Here is a 22,057-nt window from a genome sequence, read left to right as displayed (position 1 = left end):
TTGTTATACACCACCTTTGTTGCTATGCAAAAATACACAGGACAATTTGAAAGGCGTTAACCTCTATGTGTGTTCATCTTTAATGTATGATGTAGATAGTTGACCAAAAATGATGTCTAATTACACTCAGAAAAGCACACCATTGTACACTTCAAGACACAATCACTTCAAACTTCAAAATAATTTTAAAGATGCGGAACCTACAGTACTGTACAATAGTCTATTACTTTGTTGCTTTAAAGGAAAATGCACTTTCTGTGCATTGTTGTAATGAGAGAAAATGAGTTAGTATGAGCTAGCTAACAATATACGTCGTGGGACCTATGTACCTATTTTGACATCAAAGCCCTCACAAAAAATCCGGCAGTAGTTTGCCACGTATACATGGACCCAAATATTCCATTGTGGTTATTTGCTTAAACGTAAAGAATGTAACCTTTGTATACACCTCATTCCGAAAGTGCCAATCTGAATGAATATATAATGGGATTCCCAGGGGTGGAATATTCCTTTCCCCAATCCGATTGAGGTATCTTGTACCCGCTCAAACGGAAAGTTGTCAGACTGCGTTCTTCTTCGTGGTGTTTTTCTTCTTCTGTTGTTTATTGGCGGTTGGCAAGCATCTTTGGTGTGCATTAGCGCCATCTGTGGAACAGAATCTAAACCCTTCTATACGCCATTCACAAGTCCAGTTTTATTAAAAAAGAAAATACATATCTATATAAAACATGTGCCGAGCTTAATTATAAAATAATAGCAAGATTGAACTTTATCTTTTCCTGTTCCCGGGTGCGTTCTTTCAGCGAATGCTGAGCTATGACGTAACACGCAGTTTGAGACGTTCTTCGATTTAAAAAAATGGAGGCGAGCAATCGTCACTGGACTGCTTTGTTTTTGATTCAAACTAAATTTCAAGACTGGACGAAGGAAAAACTGGCAATACGGAGTTATTCCAACAAGTGAAAGAAAAACTGGAGGAAGTCGTTATCACGTGATGTTGGTGTTTACGCTTTACTGGGCATGCCCCATTGACTATTCTGGTTGATTATAGCGGCGCATGTAGACACGCCATTGGAATATTCCTTTCCATGTATACCATTGCTTTCGGAAAGGTCATTCGGAAAGATTCCATTCGGAAAGAGAAAAACTCCTCATGTAAACATGGCTAGTGACTTGTATATTAACCAAGCTATTGTACCAGCTAACACAAAAAACAATATTTATCTGGCGGACTAAAACAAAGCAGTTCTGTATATGAAGTGGCGTTAATGGACAGGAATTGTAAAAAAGGCCAGCCTATAGCAGACTGAACTGTAGACCATACGTATAACCCCCCTCCGAGTCTGCATTATCTATGTCAGCCATCGCCAAATAGCGGCCCTTGGTCCGGATACAGACCCAGTAATGGTCCTTTATGGACCCATGACCAATTAAAGTGAATGTGAACTGTAATATAATAATAATAATAATAACATATAATCATGCTAGCAGACAGATTGCAGTGGCAGAAGGCGGGCCTAATGACTTGGTGTAATGACAGTAAACGTGGTGACGTCACTCAAAATGAGCCAATTAAATTGCTTTACTTCCCGAGGAGTGAGAAAGTAAGAAAAGTTGATTGAGAAAAGCGAACATTTAAAAGCGATTGGACGGATCAATATGTTTATTTTTCCAGAATGAACGTGTCAAACTTTTGAAGGCCGCGGTTCGATATGGATATGAATATGTTTCAGCCAGCAATCAAGTTAAAGGGATGGTTTGAATGTTTGGACATGAAGTTGTATGACATCCCCATCAGCAGTGTAGTCCATCAATGGTGACTTACCCCTCACTTTGTCTCATGAGTGGAGTTTTTAGTGCCCTGAAATGGTAGTTTTTGAAAACCAACCAGAGTGGGAAAATCTGAAAATGACGCTACCTCGTTGCCGTCACATGACCAGAAGTGTGCTTTGACAACAAGCCAACATATTGCCTGAATGTTTCAATGGACATGACTCACCCTAGTTGACATTCTGATATTTTGTTGTCTAGTACTCCATAATGACTCGCAGAAGTTTTTCCACTCAAGTCTAGATGATCCTTGGAAAAAGACATACTTGCGCATGTGGTCTTTCTTCTTCTCTAGTCACATAGTTCCGTGTGTGTTTGTTCACAGCGCCACCCATCATTCTGCCTTGCAACTATTTACTAATCTGGCACAGTGTGGATGTGGAATTTGGACAGGGCCTAAGAGGGCATCTATTTACTTTGTATCTATATAATTGCAGAACCACACTGATTCATCCACCTAGTGTGTTGATAGAAGAGCGTGATCGTGTGGTATTTGAACAATTGAGAGAGAAAGTGACAGTTGGTTTGTTCTGTTCGGACATCCTACAGTGGACCTGGATTTGGTCAACCACCAGTCAGAGGAATAGTAGCAATGCATACATACTACGTATCACCAGCACCAATCGATTTTATAGGAATGAACACCTTCAGTCTCCGGATTCCTGACAATGTACCTTATCTTCCTGTGATCCAGTTTGAATTGTCGTCCTGCATTCCCATAAACAGATCAATCCATCTCCTTCTACAAACTGGTCCTTAAAACAGTCACCTTTGCCTTTTGGAAAGAGGCGCTCCGACTGACACCGTTGTTCGTCTCCTGGTTCGCCTCACCACTTTCCTCTGGCTCTTTGGTGCCACCGTTCGCCTCGCTGCCACAGTCCAAGGTCTGATCAGGAGATCTAGTGTCTTTAATGTTCAGCTTGAGTACATTCTCTGTGGTCACTTTTTCCTCATTTGAGCGACTGTTTTCATCTGGCAACACTTGGCTGAGGTCCTTTCTCTCCTGATCAGATGTTCTTTCAACCATGCATTCTGTGATGAAAAGCTCTTCTTCATTTCCCAGCCGAGGCGATATGCAGGAATCATTCTTGGTGATGTCCGTGTCCGAAATGCTGATGTCACAAGCGATCTTATAGAACAGCGAGTGGTTTTCTTTCATTTTCTCTAAGCTCTGACTGACTGTGGAGGACATCAAGTTGCCATCATCAAGACAAACGGGTTGGTCCTCCTTACCTGGCGTCCCTTCAGAGCAGATGTCAATGTCAGGGATGTGCAAAGGTAGGAATTCATGACGGTGGTTGGTGGAAAGGAACCACTTGGATCTTAAATCAGATGATGAAATACTCCATTCTTCATCGTCACCACCATCATCAAGTTCATGAGTCTCTTGCTGTTCTCCATCCTTGTAGCTTATAAATTCCTTACCTCCATCTGTTTGGTAGACCGTCATAGACGTGATGTGATGTGGAGATGGTGGCCGTTTGATTTTGGTGGCAACTCCGGCCCTACGAGTGTGATTTTTGTTTTGTGTTCTGCTCCCAAACTTTGATGGACGGTTTGCCTTGTCAACATGTGCATTCTGTGTATCTTCATTTTGAGATGTAGGGTCTGAAGGAACATAACGCAAGGAACTTCTGAAGGTCTTCAAATGGCAATTAGAATTATGATCTAAAACAGAAAATGTATACCAGTGAAAACTCTTCAATACGTTTCTATTTATGAACAAAGAATAGCAACCACTGTTGTTTTGATGACTTTGATTCATTGCTATTATCTTATGCTAGGATTCCACTGGGCCGGCGCCAGTTGGTGCCAGTTCGTGAGCCACTACGCGCCACTACGCGCCACTACGCGCCACTACGCGCCAATCACATAATCTTTGGTGCAAACTGGCTCCAACTAGCGCCGGCCCAGTGGACTCCTTGCATCATTGTCGCAAGTTGGCTTGTGCTATTGCATTCCAGTGGATTCCAAAGGGCGGACTGTTGCGACATTTGATTCCCCTTGGTGGACGCCACTTACATCAAGCAATCGGCGCAATGAAGATTTTAAACATTTTCAAATTTTCTTCCCGGCAAACAAAATTTTTGCCACCGTTACGGGATACCACGAGCCAGTTGGGAGGCAGTTTGAGCCACTGCACACCAGTGCAGTGTTCTCGAGCCACTACGCGCCACTACGCGCCACTACGCGCCACTACTAGATGGACTGTTGCAACATTTGATTCCACTTGGCCACTTGGTGCCGCTTGCATTAAGCAATCGGCGCAGTGAAGATTTTAACCATTTTCAAATTTTCTTGCCGGCAAACTCAATTTTTGCCGTCGTTATGGGCCACCATGAGCCAGTTGAGAGGCAGTTTGAGCCACTGCATGCCACTAGGCACCTTATTGGCAACACTAGGTGCCACAGCAAATTGCATTGGTGCGAACTGGCACCAACTGGCGCCAGCACAGTGACTGTCAAAGCTCTGACTGACTTGGAGATAAGCTGTTGGTTAGCATGTATAAATCTCGAGGCCCAAACTATCATTTCCGGACTTTTTCCATGGAAATACGTATATGTATTCTAATGTAATAATAATAATAGAACAAAATAAGTACCTGATGTTGAGGTTTGTTTTCCAGATGTGTCATGGGTGTCATGGAGAAGCTCCACCCCCTTGATTGGTGATGTGTCACTCTCTCTGACTGCACTGATAAATTAAATACATACAGTTTGGAATTTCAGCATTCTTTGAATGATATCTTCTCCAACAGAAGGTAAAAACAATATACCTATGTGTGACTCGCTGGCCTACTCTTTCAGCACGCTTGAGTTTGGCTTTGCTTTGCTCTGGGGTCATACAGAGGTCAGGGGCCATGTCAGAGGTCAGGAGGGCAGAGGTCTGTTCATCTGCCTGCTCCAACAGATGAGCATCATCTCAATGCAAGTCGTTCTTTTAACCCAATAGGAGTAGGAGCCATGTACGCACAACATCTGATGTTTTTTTTCCTTACCTTGATTTCACAGCGAATACTTCCATCTCCTGGCCCACCAAGATGCACCCTTGAGTTCTCCATAGAAGCAGCAGAATCCAGCTTGGTGCTTCCAGATACCAGTCTCCCTGCCTTCATCATAAGACACTGTGAGGTTTGATCAGCACTTTCCGGGTGTGCCTGGGTGGGCCTGCTGGATGGTCTGGTTTTTTTTTTGCTGTGGAACTCAGGTGACACCTGGTCAGGCAGCAGTGGGCTGAGCTCAGGCGGGGAATCCTCCAAGGAAACCCGTCGAGCCACAAGGGAGGACGGCAGCACAGCCGTGACGACTCGTGTCATCCTTAAAGGAAAGGGGTCCTAAGGAAATAAGATGAATAAAAGAGGGTCCGTATTCAGTATCACAAACACCTCAAACTACTGCAAAATGTAGTAAAAATCCTCGCAAAGATAATACATTCATTCATTCATTCATTTTCTACCGCTTATCCTCATGAGGGTTGCGGGGGTGCTGGAGCCTATCCCAGCTGTCTTCGGGCGAGAGGCGGGGTACACCCTGGACTGGTGGCCAGCCAATCACAGGGCACATATAGACAAACAACCATTCACACTCACATTCATACCAATGGACAATTTGGAGTCGCCAATTAACCTAGCATGTTTTTGGAATGTGGGAGGAAACCGGAGTACCCGGAGAAAACCCACGCATGCACGGGGAGAACATGCAAACTCCACACAGAGATGGCCGAGGGTGGAATTGAACTCGGGTCTCCAGCAAAAAGAATTGTGTAATGTCATGAATAATTAATTATAGGAGTGTATAAGTGACAATAGGGGTGCTACTTCATGTCTAGAGAGCTCTAATAATGTAAAAAAAAAAACACATTCAGAAAGTTCATTCATTTTCTAGCGCTTATCCTCATGAGGGTCGCCGGGGTGCTGGAGCCTATCCCAGCTGTCTTGGGGCGAGAGGCGGGGTACACCCTGGACTGGTGGCCAGCCAATCACAGGGCACATATAGACAAACAACCATTCACACTCACATTCATACCTATGGACAATTTGGAGTCGGCAATTAACCTAGCATGTTTTTGGAATGTGGGAGGAATGTTCCCCCCATGCATGCGTGGGTTTTCTCCGGGTACTCCGGAGACTCCACAAACTCCACACAGAAATGGCCGAGGGTGGAATTGAACTCGGGTCTTCTAGCTGTGAGGTCTGTGCTCTAACCACTAGTACACCGTGCAGCCCGCGAAGATAATTTCTCTATGTAAATTGTGTGCAGTAAGAAACATGATATGATTTGTTTCCATCAGCCATCAAACCTCCACTTGTGTTTCCAAACTTTGACTTTGGCTCTTTGCAGCTGCTGAGGGTATGGGAGGTTTCTTCCTATTCGTCATCCTCTCCTGATTCCTCTTCATCCTCTCCATCTGCTCCTCCTCGCTCATCTTCATCTTCTAAAGGCGATATAGACTGCTTAGAACGTTTTTTTTCCTGTGATGATCTTCACATGAGAATAGTGCATGCTAGCGTACTACGTATGTGGGTGGTACATGTGTGCATGTAGGCATGCATGTATATGAGGAAAATGTTGTTGGGTGCCAGATGGGGGGTAAGTACAACTGAGGCATAAGCTTCTGCCACCCCCTGTTGGCCAACACTGGTAATGCAAGATGCCCTAAATGCAGAAAAGATGAGAGAATCACAAAGATTGCCATTTGGCTGAGATGGCAAAGAGGTAAAATCAGCTTTGGGCTGCTTCTATATTTGGTTGTGTTGTGTTGGATCACACTTCCTGCTATTGTAAACCAGCACATGAGGAATCAAACCTTGGTTGACTGGCCTGCTGCATCTGCTGTGATCCACTTAGTATTTGACTGAGATGCTAAAGACGAAAAAAGAAGAGACAAGATGATAATATTCTAACCGTTCTGTAGTTTTTAATCTACTGTACACCAACCAGTTGCATCTTTGTGTAATTTCGCTTTCAGAAGGTCAGGTTGGCATTTGCCTCTTTTGTGATCAGTGAGTGAGTAGATCCCCTAAAAGACAATAACAGATTAATAAAGTTTCAAACCTAGTGAATAATACTCTTATTACTACCTCATATGATGACTCGGTACTGCCACGGTTCTGGTTCCTGATCTGGATACTTTCCTGGAGCTCCTGTGGTAGAGGAGGGCGGACCGGTGGTTGTTCTTCCACATTCTACAGGGATGGAGATATAAAGCTGTCAAATATCTTATATACTGTATATACATATGCACACTATTGACAAAATATCAACCAAATCTTGTGTTTTTTCCTGTATTTTGTGCAAGGTTGGTGGTCACAATACCTTTAATAAATATACATTAATTTCCATGGCTGAGTAACTATAAAAAATGAATATTGTGGTGCACGATAGGCACCATGGACTTACTATTGGCAGACCATGAGGCATCGCTTTGGGAGAACCAGGAGATCCAGGATGAGGCCCTGAGGTTTCAAACACTGAAAGACAAAGTTGGTTATTCTTGTATTTATTTCAGTCTCTGATGATTAAACACACAATAAAACTGTAATGCATGCGTGCTCCCAAATGATACAACCACTAGGAAGAAGCCCAAGAGAGGGATTGATACTAACTGTGGTGTCTCTGGAGTCCTAGAAGGAAGTGGAAGTGATCCCTGTTGACCTTTAACCCGGCGAGGATGTCCTCCATCATCCATAACTCTCTCTGGGCTTGGCACTGCTCCTGGATGGAAGCAAGGTAGGATGGTAGGATGGTATTACACACTGGGTATTCAAGATAAAAGAGGCCATTTTTTGTCAAATATATGATACCTGTGGCATTCCAAAGTTACAAATGTGCTGCAGGTGTGAGCGAAACACAGAAAGTTCACTTTCCATTCTCTCATACTGAGTCCACACCCGCTCCATTTCCTATAAAAACAAATATAAAGGTAGATATAAGTCGACAAAGTTCATGATGACAATTTGTTTCTTTTGGGTTTTTCTTCATCCTTTTTGACAGCCCTTGCTTATTCTTAGGCTGCATGGCGGTGGTTAAAAGTTAAAAGTGGTTAGCACGTAGGCCTCACAGCTAGGAGACCCGAGTTCAGTTCCACCCTCGGGCATCTCTGTGTGGAGTTTGCATGTTCTCCCCATGTTCTTCTCCAGTTCCTCCCACATTCCAAAAACATGATAGGTTAATTGGCGACTCCAAATTGTTCATAGGTATGAATGTGAGTTTGAATGGTTCATTCATACATTCATTTTCTACCGCTTATCCTCACGAGGGTCGCTGGAGCCTATCCCACCTGTCTTCGGGCGAGAGGCGGGGTACACCCTGGACTGGTGGCCAGCCAATCACAGGGCACTTATAGACAAACAACCATTCACACTCACATTCATACCTATGGACAATTTGGAGTCGCCAATTAACCTAGCATGTTTTTGGAATGTGGGAGGAAACCGGAGTACCCGGAGAAAACCCACGCATGCACGGGGAGAACATGCAAACTCCACACAGAGATAGCTGAGGGTGGAATTGAACCCGGGTCTCCTAGCTGTAAGGTGTGTGCGCTAAGACCGCTAGACCGCCGTGCAGCCAGTGTGAATGGTTGTTTGTCTATATGTGTCCGACATTCCAAAAACATCCTAGGTTAATTGGCGACTCCAAATTGTCCATAGGTATGAATGTGAGTGTGAATGGTTGTTTGTCTATATGTGCCCTGTGATTGGCTGGCCACCAGTCCAGGGTGTACCCCGCCTCTCGCCCAAAGACAGCTGGGATAGGCTCCAGCAACCCACGCGACCCTTGTGAGGATAAGCGGTAGAAAATGAATGAATTATTAGTGGGCTGCACGGCGGACGAGCGGTTAGCGCGCAGACCTCACAGCTAGGAGACCTGAGTTCAATTCCACCCTCGGCCTGTAGAGTTTTCTCCGGGTACTCCGGTTTCCCCCCACATTCCAAAAACATGCTAGGTTAATTGGCGACTCCAAATTGTCCATAGGTATGAATGTGAGTGTGAATGGTTGTTTGTCTATATGTGCCCTGTGATTGGCTGGCCACCAGTCCAGGGTGTACCCCGCCTCTCCCCCGAAGACAGGTGGGATAGGGTCAAGAAACTGACTGATTATTGTTTTGACGCACCAATGATACATCACACATTCTGGCCCGTATTGTGACCAGCTCTTCCTGTAGCAAGGCTTTCTGGGTCCGGGCCTCCTCCTGCGCTCGTGGTCCTTGGCTGTTCCAGTCCTCCAGCTGCAGCCTCAACACCTCCAAAGCACACTGAACACTGTCCTGTTAAGAGAAAACTGTTGTAGACAAAAATATTGAAAAAAAACATGTATTTTTGTTAGTGACTATGCCGCTGGCCACCTTGTCCATTTGTAGATGAGACAGTTCTAAGGACAAAGACTGTAGAAGCTTGTCGCAGCCACACAACCTTGTTAGCACAGCCTGCAAAGAGAATAAAACAGATCATATAGAAACATCATATAAACATCAGGTCATTTTCAGTAGGAACCCACATCAGCATCACTTTCAATCAGCCTCATTGATGGTATTGGTTCAAACTTCGGTGGCTGTAGGATCATCAGTGCATCATTATTTGGCTGTACCACGTGCACTGTTGGTACACTGGAGGGACGGTGGTGATGGTGAAGTGGGTGGTGTACGTGTGCAGCCCTGGATGAGGGTGGCAAAGGGGGCAACAGGTCTTTGTGGTCCCCTGTAGAGTAGCTCTGGAGGAAGAGACAACAACAACACAAAAGAATTCATGTTTCCAACGATGGTTATGAGTTTGTATCCATGCATCCATTTTCTACCGCTTCTACTGCTACACACACACACCGTCACTGAGCGGAGGAGTCATTTTCAGGCAAAATCTATCAATCTATACCACAATACAAGATGAACACTGACTCCTCTAAAGTATATGTCTCTATAGCGCCTATACGTGTGACATTTCTATGTATTTTATTATCTGATTAGCAATAATAATGATGTTACACTTACATTAAAGGTGTGCAGCAGGCGTGGGGAAACTACGGCCCGGGGGCCACATGCACACAAAGCGTTTAAATCCGGCCCTCCAGTTGCTTTCTAAGTATTTCAAATTGGAGTCGGAAATTAACTTAGCATGTTTTTGGAATGTGGGAAGAAACTGAAGTATCTGTAGAAAACCCACGCATGCACGGGGAGAACATGCAAACTCCACACAGAGATGGCCGTGGGTGGAATTGAACTCCGGTCTCCTAGCTGTGAGGCATGCAATCAAACCACTCAACCACCGTGCAGCCAGGAAATTCATGCATTCATTCATTTTCTACCGCTTATCCTCACAAAGGTTCCAGGGGTGCTGGAGCCTATCCCAGCTGTCTTCGGGCGAGAGGCGGGGTACACCCTGGACTGGTGGCCAGCCAATCACAGGGCACATATAGACAAACAACCATTCACACTCACATTCATACCTATGGACAATTTGGAGTCGCCAATTAACCTAGCATGTTTTTGGAATGTGGGAGGAAACCGGAGTACCCGGAGAAAACCCACGCATGCACGGGGAGAACATGCAAACTCCACACAGAGATGGTGCTAACCACTCGACCACCGTGCAGCCCGGATGTTTTATTTTGTAAAAAAAAAAACCAACAAAACTGTCAAATGAAATGATGTGGTCTGATGTTTAAAGATGTTTTCACCTTTCCAAGAGGTCTTCGCCCATTGGGGGCATGATGCACAGATCCGTATGTAGGTGTAGGCTGGAAACACAGAACATCTAGCATAAACCATGCAAATGGCATCTAACTCTAAATGGAAGTCATACTCTGGGCCCAAATCTATCCATAACTCATTAAATGACGTTACCTCCAGAAAGGGAAATGTTTTTAGCAAAAAATACCTGAAATACTTTTCAATACTATTCAACAACAAACTGACCTTTTTTATATGTTGCCGCCTCTCTGTGATTGGAGTGCTGGAATTTGATTTCAACTCCATCTTAGGCGAGACAGGTGTGTAGTACAGCGTGTCCGGCACCGTGACCGGGTCATCCTGTGGTCGAATGTCAACCCTTCCCACCGGTGTGTGAGGGCGTGACCCCAGCTGACCTTTGGAGGTTGTTACTACGTTTTCTGCTTGTGTCGGTGATGCGATGTGGTCTAAGCTGAAGGGGAGGAAATCCCCCTCCCGATTTGGACCCCATGGGCTTGGAGTTCTCGCTGAAGGACTGGGTATTCCAAAATAAGACGTAAATACGTACAATTGGAAGAACTCATTGGAATCATAGTGTTGACAACCTTCTGTTCTTTTGATGTCCACTCCTCCTTCCTCTCTGCTCCATGCTAGACGTCCCGATATGGCCTCCTCTGAGTTGGCTTGGTTCAATCAAGGTTCTGCTGACGTGTCTGGGATTTTGGGACAAGCCCTCTCCATCTGAGGAGGACTTGGGCAGATCCACTGATTCGCTGCTGCCACCCATTTGAGTGAAATCTTGGTAACTCGAGCAGCGTCTACAATAAGATCTCCAAAATATTACTAAATACAACAAATGACTTCAGCATAGCATGAAGATGCCCATGTTATATTCAAACCTGCTTATAGAATTGTCTGTCTCCATGGAAGCCGAGTGACTGAGCGCTCGCACCCAACCCAGCATGTCCTCCTGAGTGTCTGCACTGAAGTAATACGAACGCATTCCCTGGTGCACCACCTGGTATTGACATTTAAATATGATTTCAAACAGTAAACCACTGCTAAATCTAGTACAGTATACAGTAAAATAACAGGTATACCAGTACCTTGAAGGTGAACTTCCTGTTTTTGCATTCTCGAGGTGTGCAAAATAAGATTTTATAACTTGGTAGAGGAATGCTACCCAACACCAATTCTTCTCTGCTGTCTGATTGGGTGCCAAGAAATACATAAAGAAAGTGAGTGTGATTCATATTATCTCGTAGTCAACTAGTGCTGTTTACCTTTGTAGTAAAACAAGCAGTAATTGGAGAGGACAAACCATCTTCTCTTCCATAATTTCAAGCCAGCACTGTCCTGCAGAGGCGATTGTGGACTTAATGAGGTATTTTATCTTGATGACACAACTTAAAATTGACATACTTTTTTGTTGAGCCATCCTCTGATGACCACAAGACAATTGGGGTCTCTCTTGGCCGACTGGCATCTTTTTCCAAACGTTTGCACCTTTCCATCACTTTCCTGTGACATCAGTTGAAATTTTAAAACGGAATCTTTGCACACTTAAGCTAATAGACTTGAACTAACCCTTATGACAGGGAAGTAGGAGATTGTGGCCACGCTGGATGCTTGGCTTATTCTGTCTTGTTCGTCCATCCTGCAGAGGACATATCACAAGTATAAGGCCATACAAATGGTAATGGTAATGGTTTGATTTCATTTGAACATGCATCAAATTACAATTGAATGCATCACATAATCAGTTCACAGTTCCACAAAAGGAGTAGGAAGAAGCAAAGCTTATTAAATCCTACCCCTCCATCTGGTACTTTTACAATCAGTAATTGTTACATTTGTTCACTTACTGCCTTTCTGAAAAAAATATTTTTTTTAGAATTTCTTTTCTATTTTTTTGCATTTTTATTGGGCTGCACGGCGGTCGAGTGGTTAGCACGCAGACCTCACAGCTAGGAGTTTGCATGTTCTCCGGGTACTCCGGTTTCCTCCCACATTCCAAAAACATGCTAGGTTAATTGGCGACTCCAAATTGTCCATAGGTATGAATGTGAGTGTGAATGGTTGTTTGTCTATATGTGCCCTGTGATTGGCTGGCCACCAGTCCAGGGTGTACCCTGCCTCTCGCTTGAAGACAGCTGGGATAGGCTCCAGCACCCCCACAACCCTTGTGAGGATAAGCGGTAGAAAATTAATGAATGAATGAATTAATCAAAAAAGTAAGAAGGAATTTTGCCTATTATATCCTGTAAGAGGGGGCTGCACGGTCGTCGAGTGGTTAGCACGCAGACCTCATAGCTAGGAGACCAGTGTTCAATTCCACCCTCGGTCATCTCTGTGTGGAGTTTGCATGTTCTCCCCGTGCATGCGTAGGTTTTCTCGGAGTGTGAATGGTTGTTTGTGCCCTGTGATTGGCTGGCCACCAGTCCAGGGTGTACCCCACCTCTCGCCCGAAGACAGCTGGGATAGGCTCCAGCACCACCGCAACCCTTGTGAGGAAAAAGTGGTAGAAAATGAATGAATGAATATATTTTTATTTATTACTTAATTTTTTGTCCCGTACCAAAGTACGAGGTGATATGACCATCCAATGACATAATGGGTACCATAGTAAGTGTCAATATAGTGATATATATATAGCACATCATGACTGGTTCAAGACTCTTCATCCTTGTATTTAGCAAACATCAACTGCTTGTATTGTTTCTTGAATTGGCTCATCGTTGTGCATTGTTTGAGTTCCTTAGTCAATCCAAATGAATCCAAAGCAGTCAAATCAAGTGTGCATGTGTCGTCAATGTAAACATAAGGCCTTACCACAACCTCACCGTGTAGGATCTTTCCCACGCTCAACACCCCATGACTTCTGAACACACCGACCACATTCCCATAGAACGTTTTTTTTTTTCTTTCTCCCAGGTCATCTGTTCATTCTGACTTGGTGTCCCGCTCACCCACTTGCAGCTAAACTTTCCTACGATTCTATTCTGGGCTGTCCAGCATCCCTGCTATACGACGAGGAGTGACAGGTGTCAGCTGCATGCTCGTGGTGGTTGGGAGTGTGTGAAAAACAATCTGACAGCGGCAGCATGGGACGTAGGACTCGGAATGTGTCCCAAAGTGCAGGAATGTGGCCGGGAATGCTGAGGACAGAAATCCTAAATACATTTGGCGATGGAGACAAATGTGTGGAGGCTGGATGGTGTTGAACGTCTCCAAGAATTTGAGCACATTTGTTTCTGTTGTCATGTGCAAGCTGTTTTTAGCCGTCGTGCACGAACTACATTGGCCGGAATTTTGTCTTTGTGATTAAGGAGTGACACAAATGTCAGCATGAGTATAGCGATGTGAGCTACGGTAAACTCACATTTTAACAACGTATTTGCTGAAGAAAAACAACATGATCAAACTTACAGCTTTACAGATTACATTTTATTTTTAAGATGTGCAGCAAAGCCTTTTATTTTTAGGTTTTTCCATCAGGACCTCATGAAAACTTCCAAAGCAACCGATGGCCTGTCTCTTCTCCTAAAACTGGATGAAACCAGTAAGAAGATGATTTTACAAGCTCATGAACAGGGACTAGGGACACATTACTGTTGGACCATTATTAAAAAGTAACCATTTTTGGAAATAGTGTCAAGATATTGTTGCTAGGTATGGCGGCGTTATATATTTGATAGACTTTAGAGCCTCTTTCTGGAAAAATAATCATACTACTACTGCCTCTACTACTACTACATATAATAATACATTCATAAAAATAAAAATAAATAATATTATAAAATAAAATAATAAATATATATATATATATTATAAAATAAAATAATATTCTAGATCATTTCTCCAAACTTAAACATAGTCACTTTATTCGACTTGAATTTATTTCATGAATAAAATAATAGCAATTGCTTACTCCTTTTATTTTATATTGTTGCTATATATACATATCACTATATTGACACTTACTATGGTACCCATTATGTCATTGGATGGTCATATCACCTCATACTTTGGTACGTGATAAAAATAAAATAAATAGTAAATAAAAAACCTTAAACCATATTAGGAAAGCAGGAAGTGAACAAATGTAACAGTTACTGATTGTAAAAGTACCAGATGGAGGGGTAGGATTTAATAAGCTTTGCTTCTTCCTACTCCTTTTGGACATGTGGAACTGTGAACTGATTATGGGATGCATTCAATTGTAATCTGATGCATGTTCAAATGAAATAAAACCATTACCATTACCATTACCATTACCATTACCATTACCATTACCATTACCATTACCATTACCATTACCATTACCATTACCATTATATGCACAACAGATACGTATACCGAAGAATTAATAATAACTTTTAAAAAAATGCAAACTGCTGTCCCTTTTAAGGGAGTCACTGACTAAATGGACCAAAACAATCACGTCTTTGTTCAATCATAGACAGCTCAAACAATCCCATAGCTTCCCGGACTTATGTGGGTGCTGTTGGATATTTGGAAAATCTTCTTAATGAGTGAAGAAGAGGAGGAGAGTGTGGAGGCTTGAAATGCTAAAGAGGGATGATGATGATGATGATGATGATGATAGAGGGGAGTACAAACATGAACTCTGTGAGCGCCACACAGAGTGATCTTTGTGGCGCCCCAAAGAGCATCATGTGAAGTTGGACACATTTGCATGTCTCCTTCACGCTTACACAGCAAATTACATTCGGGGATGTCATTCACTGAGATAACCAAGTGGAATACACTAAAAAGTAGCTTAGAATGATGCTCTATAACTGTATTGTGTAAGATTGTTGAAATAGTTAGTATAGAATGATGCCGTACCTTGCTAACCGTGCATGCCTGCCTTCCATCTCCATCACTTTGCCAGTTGGTTTCACAGCATCCCTTCTTGAACGCTATGACGGAAAACACAGTCCAACTTCTCCTTTGCTTTTCTCTGTGTCCTCTATACCTGTCCAAGCTGTAGTCTTTTCATCAATTCTGCAACACTGCACTCTCTGTCAGGCCCTTCCTCCTTTACCCTCCCTTTTTCATCTTCATCCCTCCCAGCGTGCCCGGCATGTACAGCCTCTCTTGTCTTTTGCTGAGCGTGGGTTTGTGGCTGAGGAATGTATGGAGAGAAAAGACACAGCTGGTCTGTCAGTATTTTCTTCTAGAGTTTTCATTTTCATCATTGAAATATCATCATGTTGCTTCTGTAATGGAGAAGCAAGCATTGTTAAAGGTCCATATGTTTATGAACAATTTATAACAGTGGTGTGCAGTCACACCCAGCAAAGCCTTCTCTGATGGCCTAAATAGACGCACCAATCTACATTTACACTTAAACGTTTCACATCAAACTAATAGAAATAGTCAATGACAACACAACTGACCACAAAATGAAACTTTTTATTATCAAAGGAGGAAAAAAAATCCAAACCTAAATGGGAAACTATTAAGAATAGGGTAGTGCTTCTTTTAGAATTGGGACACTATGGAAAGATTCCAGTCTAATAAGCATTTGTCATATTGTGTTTCAGAGCAAGGACATCGGGATCCAGATGCACAAGGAGTTGGTGAAAGTGAACTTTGTATTTGTATTATATTTTAGATCTAGAAAGCTTTTTATGTGGGTTATTGTGTGTAGCTGCTCTACAGGAGTCCACAACTCAATACAAAGGGCAGCATAATAGAAGAGCATAAATCAGCATAATAGGTCCCCTTTAAAAGCATCAAAATGACAATAAAATCTCTATAAATAAATGCATCAAGGCAAATAATTTTTTTTTGTATAATAATAATAAAGAGACTTTTTTATTAAACATGTAATACTGAGTATTGACACAAGGTGGTAATATTGTCCAAAGATAAAGTACACTCAAAAAATAAATGTTTATATATATATATAAGTTGCTAAATAAAATAAATAAATAAAATTTGACTGCATATGACATGCTAAATTAAGTTCATGTAATAGCCAACATTATTATTTGAACATAACTTAAAAAATAAAGTTAGCAACTTAGAAAGTTTATCTAAATCAATTAGTTACATTTTTTTTACATTGCATTTATGTATTAAATCAAGTGGTGTCAACAGATACTCTGAATTACTTTTTAGAGTGTATATTTATAGTGCAGTAGACTTGAGAAGGTGATGCAGATACTGTAAATCCTGATTCGGTCAATGTTACTCCTTTATTGATCTTTTCTTTATTATTGACTGAACTATTTGCTAACTCTATTAATTTTCATATTACCCATTTTAAACATTAGAAAATTGATATCCATGTTAAAGACAGGACGTGAAGAAACTATTAGTAATTGTTGAAACACAGAGATTTTGTACTAGTACGTTATTTTAGGTCTTATCCTAAAAACAGCTGAACAATTACAGTATATTTCATTCTATTATGAATGTTCAATACAGGACTTAGTACAGTTAAATCCCCCGCTTGGCTATGCTGTGTAAATATTCCCTCTATGTAACAAAGTTGTCATGATGAATGAGTGCTGCCAATCAGTGATGGTGGTGTTTGCCCAGATGGGAATAATAATAACATGGGGGCACATAGCGTAAAGATATTATTTCCAAACCAGCCACTGAATCCACCTCATCAAGCTTTTGCACAAGCGTTGCCATGTAATATGATAGTTTTGGCTTCTAAATGCGGGATACTGACAGATGTATTTATATGCAGCAATTTAATATTAACACACAATAAGCACTTTAAATGTTTCTAATGTAAATAATAGTATTCATTCACAAAATGCAAGTCACTTGGGAGAATGAAATGTCTAGCCCTCACCACCCTTACGCATGTTAAATAGTTGTTTTGCCAAATACACTATAATTAATAGGACATTTCTGGTTCCGCCACTAGATGGCAGTGCAGCCATTCTCCCTCACTAAAAGTACAGCCTCGACTTCCTCATTCCGCAGAGGAAGACTTAATGGGGAAGACATCCACTATACGTCTCATTTACTGAGTTAAGTTGAACTTTATTCTACTATTTAACAATACACTCATCGTATTTTAATTAATCTTCTCACACAAATACATCAAAGTCCTCATCTTTTATATCTGAATTGAACAGCTGGGCAATTTCGCCATCAGACACACACTTGAATAGACTTTACAAATGCTGGTGCTAACCAATGCGGCTTTTTGCTATTGAAATGATCCCGTATGTCATTTTCCAAGAGGTTATCCAAACATAACCTTAGCTTTACATGTGATTGACATCTAATGCTCCGCACATACTTCCATGACTTATGAGTGTATTCAGTCTCCATCTTTAGTGCCTTATTTAGTGGCTGTCAAATGAAGGTTGCATTGGGATTCCATGTATAGCGTGTGTTGATGTGACCCAATTTTAGGTCATGCAAAGCTGACGCTTGAGGTGTGAAGGTGACAAGCCGAGGCACGGCCTTTCAAAGTGGGAAGGCGATCCCTGTGCAGTATCCACCCAGGCATATCAAAGTGGGGTCTCCGTGCCAGGGGGATGCCATCTGTAGGCCCCCCAGCTCAGCCACATCGACAGGAGATTGTTGCAATTGAAAGCTGTCATAGCAACACGCCAGTACCACCATTTTGAAGCAGTTACCACAACAGTAAACAGTCGAGTGGCGCTGAATAGTGATGCTATTGCTAATGCTAACACAACTGAAGATGCGTCCAGGCAGGGACAAATATATTGCAGACTTGTACTAAATTAAGAGGCAGATTATTTGAAAAATCTCTGACAGGTTTAATCAGTTACATTACAATTTATTCCAATATAATAGCCTATTATTTTTAATCAGATTTAATCAGATTAATCACAGATTTGTAACCAATTAATCCCGCTGTAATCTCCATTGGCTTTATCTGAAATATGCCCATTGAATAGAAAGATTAATGATATAGTTCTATGGGGGCTACATGGCAGATGAGTGGTTAGCGCACAGGCCTCACAGCTAGGAGACCCGAGTTCAATTCCACCCTTGTCCATCTGTATGCATGTTCTCCCCGTGCATGCGTGGGTTTTCTCCGGGTACTCCGGTTTCCTCCCACATTCCAAAAACATGCTAGGTTAATTGGCGACTCCAAATTGTCCATAGGTATGAATGTGAGTGTGAATGGTTGTTTGTCTATATGTGCCCTGTGATTGGCTGGCCACCAGTCCAGGATGTACCCCGCCTCTCGCCCGAAGACAGCTGGGATAGGCTCCAGCACCCCTGCGACCCTCGCGAGGAAAAACGGTAGAAAATGAATGAATGAATATAATATAATAACATGAATTTGGGCAGTTTATAATAAATACAGTTTATTAGCACAATAAAAGCTTTCTTCTTACAAATGATACAACACGTCATGGTCTTGTTTTCAGCCTGAAAATAGAACCAAACAATGCTCCTCTTTCTTTCTGCCATCATCCTGCTCTCTCTGTGGTATGTCTGGGCTTGCCTGGTGGGCGGTGTTTGGTTGCCTGTCGCTGCTTGGTCACATGACGGTAAGTCAAACACAAGAGAGGGAGGGGGGAGCAAAAGGAGGTTTCTCTGCGCTGTGAATCTTCTAGGATGTCCCCTCCTGGGACCCAGAACACGGTGAAGCTCCAATAGCAGCTGCTAATAGCAGCTGTGCGCTTTCGTGTTATGGCCTTTCAACCCTGAAAGGGGAACTGCACCTATTTTGGAATTTTGCCCATCATTCACAATCTATATGTGAAACATGAACACATATTTCTTTCCCTTTTTAGTGCATTCTAGCCCAAGAAAACAACTTAACATGAGCTAGCAAACAATGGATGTCATGGGAAATATTTTGACGCTTAAACCCCTCACAAAAAACGGCAACAATTTACATAATGGACTTCCATATTAACCAAGCTACAGTGATATTATTATAGTAGCAGCTAACACGACGCCTTGCTAGCCGTTTGTGTGAGTGTCACTCACAGATAGAAGACTGGATACCTAGCTCTCAATTTTGCTGCGAAGACTCGACAAAATGCTTCTTTGCTGTCAGGACTGCAGCACACGTCTTGTGCTCGAAGACACAGCCATCCAAAGGAGAGCAGACATAAATAATGTCGCTGTATCGATGCTACTGTTATTTACGAAATGTGAAATCAATGCGCCAAGGAAAAAAGTTTCCATAATATTTTAAATCATCAAAATATGGCAAGATACTGTAAGTATTACATGTTATCATCAATGTAAAGTACTTGTTCTTGCATGATCACAGCATGTATATCAAACAATAAAACTGTTTTTCCCTATTGACATGCATTGTTAGCTAGCTCATAGTTACTATTTTTCACATTGTGAATGATGGGCCCAAGGCGTACTTGCTCTGGTGCGCTAGTGTTAATTACAAACACAAAAAATATGTTAAATAAATTAAATACATTTTTTTGATTAAATAAATTTGTTACCACCGTTAATACGTTCTTTTTGACAGCCCTAACATCAAATAGAAAATATTCATCTTCAGCAGGGTTTCCAAGGAGCTAAACATCATGTATTGCCATAACACTGGCATACGCTAATGCTAATGCTAATGCTAATTCTAATGCTAATGTTAAAGCACATAAACAAAATCAAAGAAACATGAATCCAAGACGGAGTTATGAGTACCACTAGATGGATCCTGCGTACCACCAGTGGTACTCATACCACAATTTGAGAATAAATAACTTACCCATGAACCAATTTAGGACCTTACTCTGACCCTTGACCCCTGATCAAAAGGCACATAGAATATGAAATGATGTCAATGTAGCATTCAGTCTTCTTTCTTGAGTAACGTGCATGAAGACTGAATCCCGATCCAGAATCCAGGAAGAATCTTCTTCTCAATGTTGGTCTTCACTTTATACAGCAGCTTGACCTCCCTCTGGGATCCCTCCCTGGTCACCACGTAAAAACTGATGGTGCCGGCAGGCTGGTCCACGTACACCCCGATGGTAGAGCAAAAGGGGACGTCGTTGATGTCCTTATTGATGCCATTAAACCAGATCTGATAGCGTGTTCCCGCCCAGCACAGACCCCAGGATTCCTCGTTTTCCCCAAGGCCGCTCGGCCCAGAGTTGGCCCTCCGTCCCGCTCCCTCGTAGGTGGCGCCGATGACCACCCAGCCGGTGTACTCTACTTCCCAGTAGGCCCTCATGTTCCAGATTCCCTCTTTGCACACCACCTTCACGTGGATGCAGCACGATGAATTATATATATTATGTATATTACATCTGTGCTATTTTTAACCTTACCTGTGGTGAGTACTCATATCTTTCCGGTCTGTCCAGGACGGGACACACCTCCTCAAGCCTGCGACACACCTTGGAGCCATTGTCAGAAATCCATAGCATCCTGTTGGCGGTCTTGTCATCCAAGGACAAATGGATCCAGTCTAGGCAAGACAATCATATATTTGATCATTTTAGTAACAACACAGTGGAACCTTGTCAGGTTCAAACTCCTGTGACACTTGGAAAAACACTTAAATGCAGAAATACACAAGAGACAGACAATAATATTCATTACTCGCAGCGAGGAGAGTGAAACCACATACCCAGTGACATGCAGCTCCACTCTGAGCATGCAGTTCACACTCCTCTCTTTATTCTCTTTCGGGGGTCCCTACTACATGGTGGTGCAACTCTAAGGGGGGAAGGCAGTTGCACGAGCTGTATTTGTTTGTCTATGTGTGTGTGTATATGTGAGAGTCATTACTTTTATTGTTTTATGACTTCTTATCTTGACACGTTCTTGCAGGATTAACATGAACATCTGCAGGGTCGCTGTTGGCGCATCCAGGCACCACCAGGACCTGGGGATTGCTGGAGGTCTCTGATCAGGGTCTAAGCAAATGGATATAAGGGTGATAACTAACACTATATTCATTCTATCTACATTTTATTCTAACAAACCTCCAGAAGGTGAGTATGGTTTTGGTTTATCATTATTAAAACAAATTGAATCGAAGAAATATTTTTTTACACTTCAGAAGTTCTGATCTTCTTGTTGGCTCTTGAATGTTGACCACGTAGGTTGAGACTTTTTCTGTCACAACAGAAAATATGAGTCAAATATGCATTTTATATACACATATACATATATACATACAGTATGTTTATATAGATATAATAATAATAATAATATAATTACCTGTCTTTTTCTTTTCATTCTTGTTTGACTTGATTTTCTTGTCTGAAACGGACAGGACCCAAAAAGTTAAAAACAGCATTCTATTCCATAAACCAGGGGTGGGCAAACTACGGCCTGGGGGCCACATGCGGCCCACCAAGCATTCAAATCCAAAACTTTTAACATACAAGTTGGCAACATGACTTGCAAGTCGGATGTTTAATTGAGTAAAAAAATAAAACTGTAAAATTCTATTTTGTAATTTGATCTGGTCTGATGTTAAAAGTGCTCCTGGACATGAGAACATACAGCTGATAATATAACACTTTTACAGATAAAATTAGACAAATAATTCAATGCAGACTGTTAGAATGATAAGTGTAAAATAGTGTGTGTGTTACATATTCTGGTCCCCCGGACAAT

General features: G+C 42.2%; 2 protein-coding genes across 2 annotated transcripts; both read right to left on the bottom strand.

Annotated features, from left to right (window-relative positions):
- Positions 1-83: 83 nt before the first annotated feature.
- On the bottom strand, positions 84-15,491 carry si:ch211-234p6.5 (uncharacterized). Its single transcript, XM_058062177.1, has 23 exons — positions 15,347-15,491; positions 12,083-12,152; positions 11,918-12,016; positions 11,779-11,851; positions 11,602-11,702; positions 11,395-11,513; positions 11,101-11,313; positions 10,742-11,030; positions 10,504-10,563; positions 9,331-9,543; positions 9,179-9,259; positions 8,948-9,100; positions 7,634-7,732; positions 7,436-7,544; positions 7,230-7,300; positions 6,911-7,015; positions 6,768-6,849; positions 6,637-6,692; positions 6,130-6,264; positions 4,829-5,164; positions 4,607-4,728; positions 4,433-4,524; positions 84-3,498 (listed from the first exon to the last, which is right to left on the bottom strand). The coding sequence occupies exons 1-23, from the start codon at positions 15,379-15,381 to the stop codon at positions 2,573-2,575; spliced, it is 3,639 nt and encodes a 1,212-aa protein (XP_057918160.1). The 5' UTR covers positions 15,382-15,491; the 3' UTR covers positions 84-2,572.
- Positions 15,492-18,840: 3,349 nt separating this feature from the next.
- Positions 18,841-21,734, bottom strand: LOC131110017 (stonustoxin subunit beta-like). Its single transcript, XM_058062658.1, has 4 exons — positions 21,656-21,734; positions 21,488-21,550; positions 20,758-20,897; positions 18,841-20,687 (listed from the first exon to the last, which is right to left on the bottom strand). Exons 1-4 carry the CDS (start codon positions 21,732-21,734, stop codon positions 20,277-20,279), a joined length of 693 nt encoding a protein of 230 aa, XP_057918641.1. The 3' UTR covers positions 18,841-20,276.
- Between the last annotated feature and the right edge of the window lie 323 nt (positions 21,735-22,057).

Source organism: Doryrhamphus excisus, chromosome 22 (assembly GCF_030265055.1).
Source record: "Doryrhamphus excisus isolate RoL2022-K1 chromosome 22, RoL_Dexc_1.0, whole genome shotgun sequence".
In the NCBI taxonomy this organism is placed as follows: domain Eukaryota; kingdom Metazoa; phylum Chordata; class Actinopteri; order Syngnathiformes; family Syngnathidae; genus Doryrhamphus; species Doryrhamphus excisus.
The sequence above is the reverse complement of the archived record's forward strand: the minus strand, read 5'-3'. Positions and strand labels throughout refer to the sequence as shown.

Coding starts and splice junctions, on each gene's coding strand:
- LOC131110017 (XM_058062658.1), bottom strand. CDS start 21,734: ATGCTGTTTTTAACTTTTTGGGTCCTGTCCGTTTCAGACAAGAAAATC. Junction 21,551..21,655: donor GAATGAAAAGAAAAAGACAG/GTAATTATATTA, acceptor CTGTTGTGACAG/AAAAAGTCTCAACCTACGTG. Junction 20,898..21,487: donor AAGATCAGAACTTCTGAAGT/GTAAAAAAATAT, acceptor TGTCTTGCCTAG/ACTGGATCCATTTGTCCTTG.
- si:ch211-234p6.5 (XM_058062177.1), bottom strand. CDS start 15,381: ATGGAGATGGAAGGCAGGCATGCACGGTTAGCAAG. Junction 9,260..9,330: donor TGATTGAAAGTGATGCTGAT/GTGGGTTCCTAC, acceptor TTCTCTTTGCAG/GCTGTGCTAACAAGGTTGTG. Junction 7,733..8,947: donor GAATGTGTGATGTATCATTG/GTGCGTCAAAAC, acceptor TTGTTTTTATAG/GAAATGGAGCGGGTGTGGAC.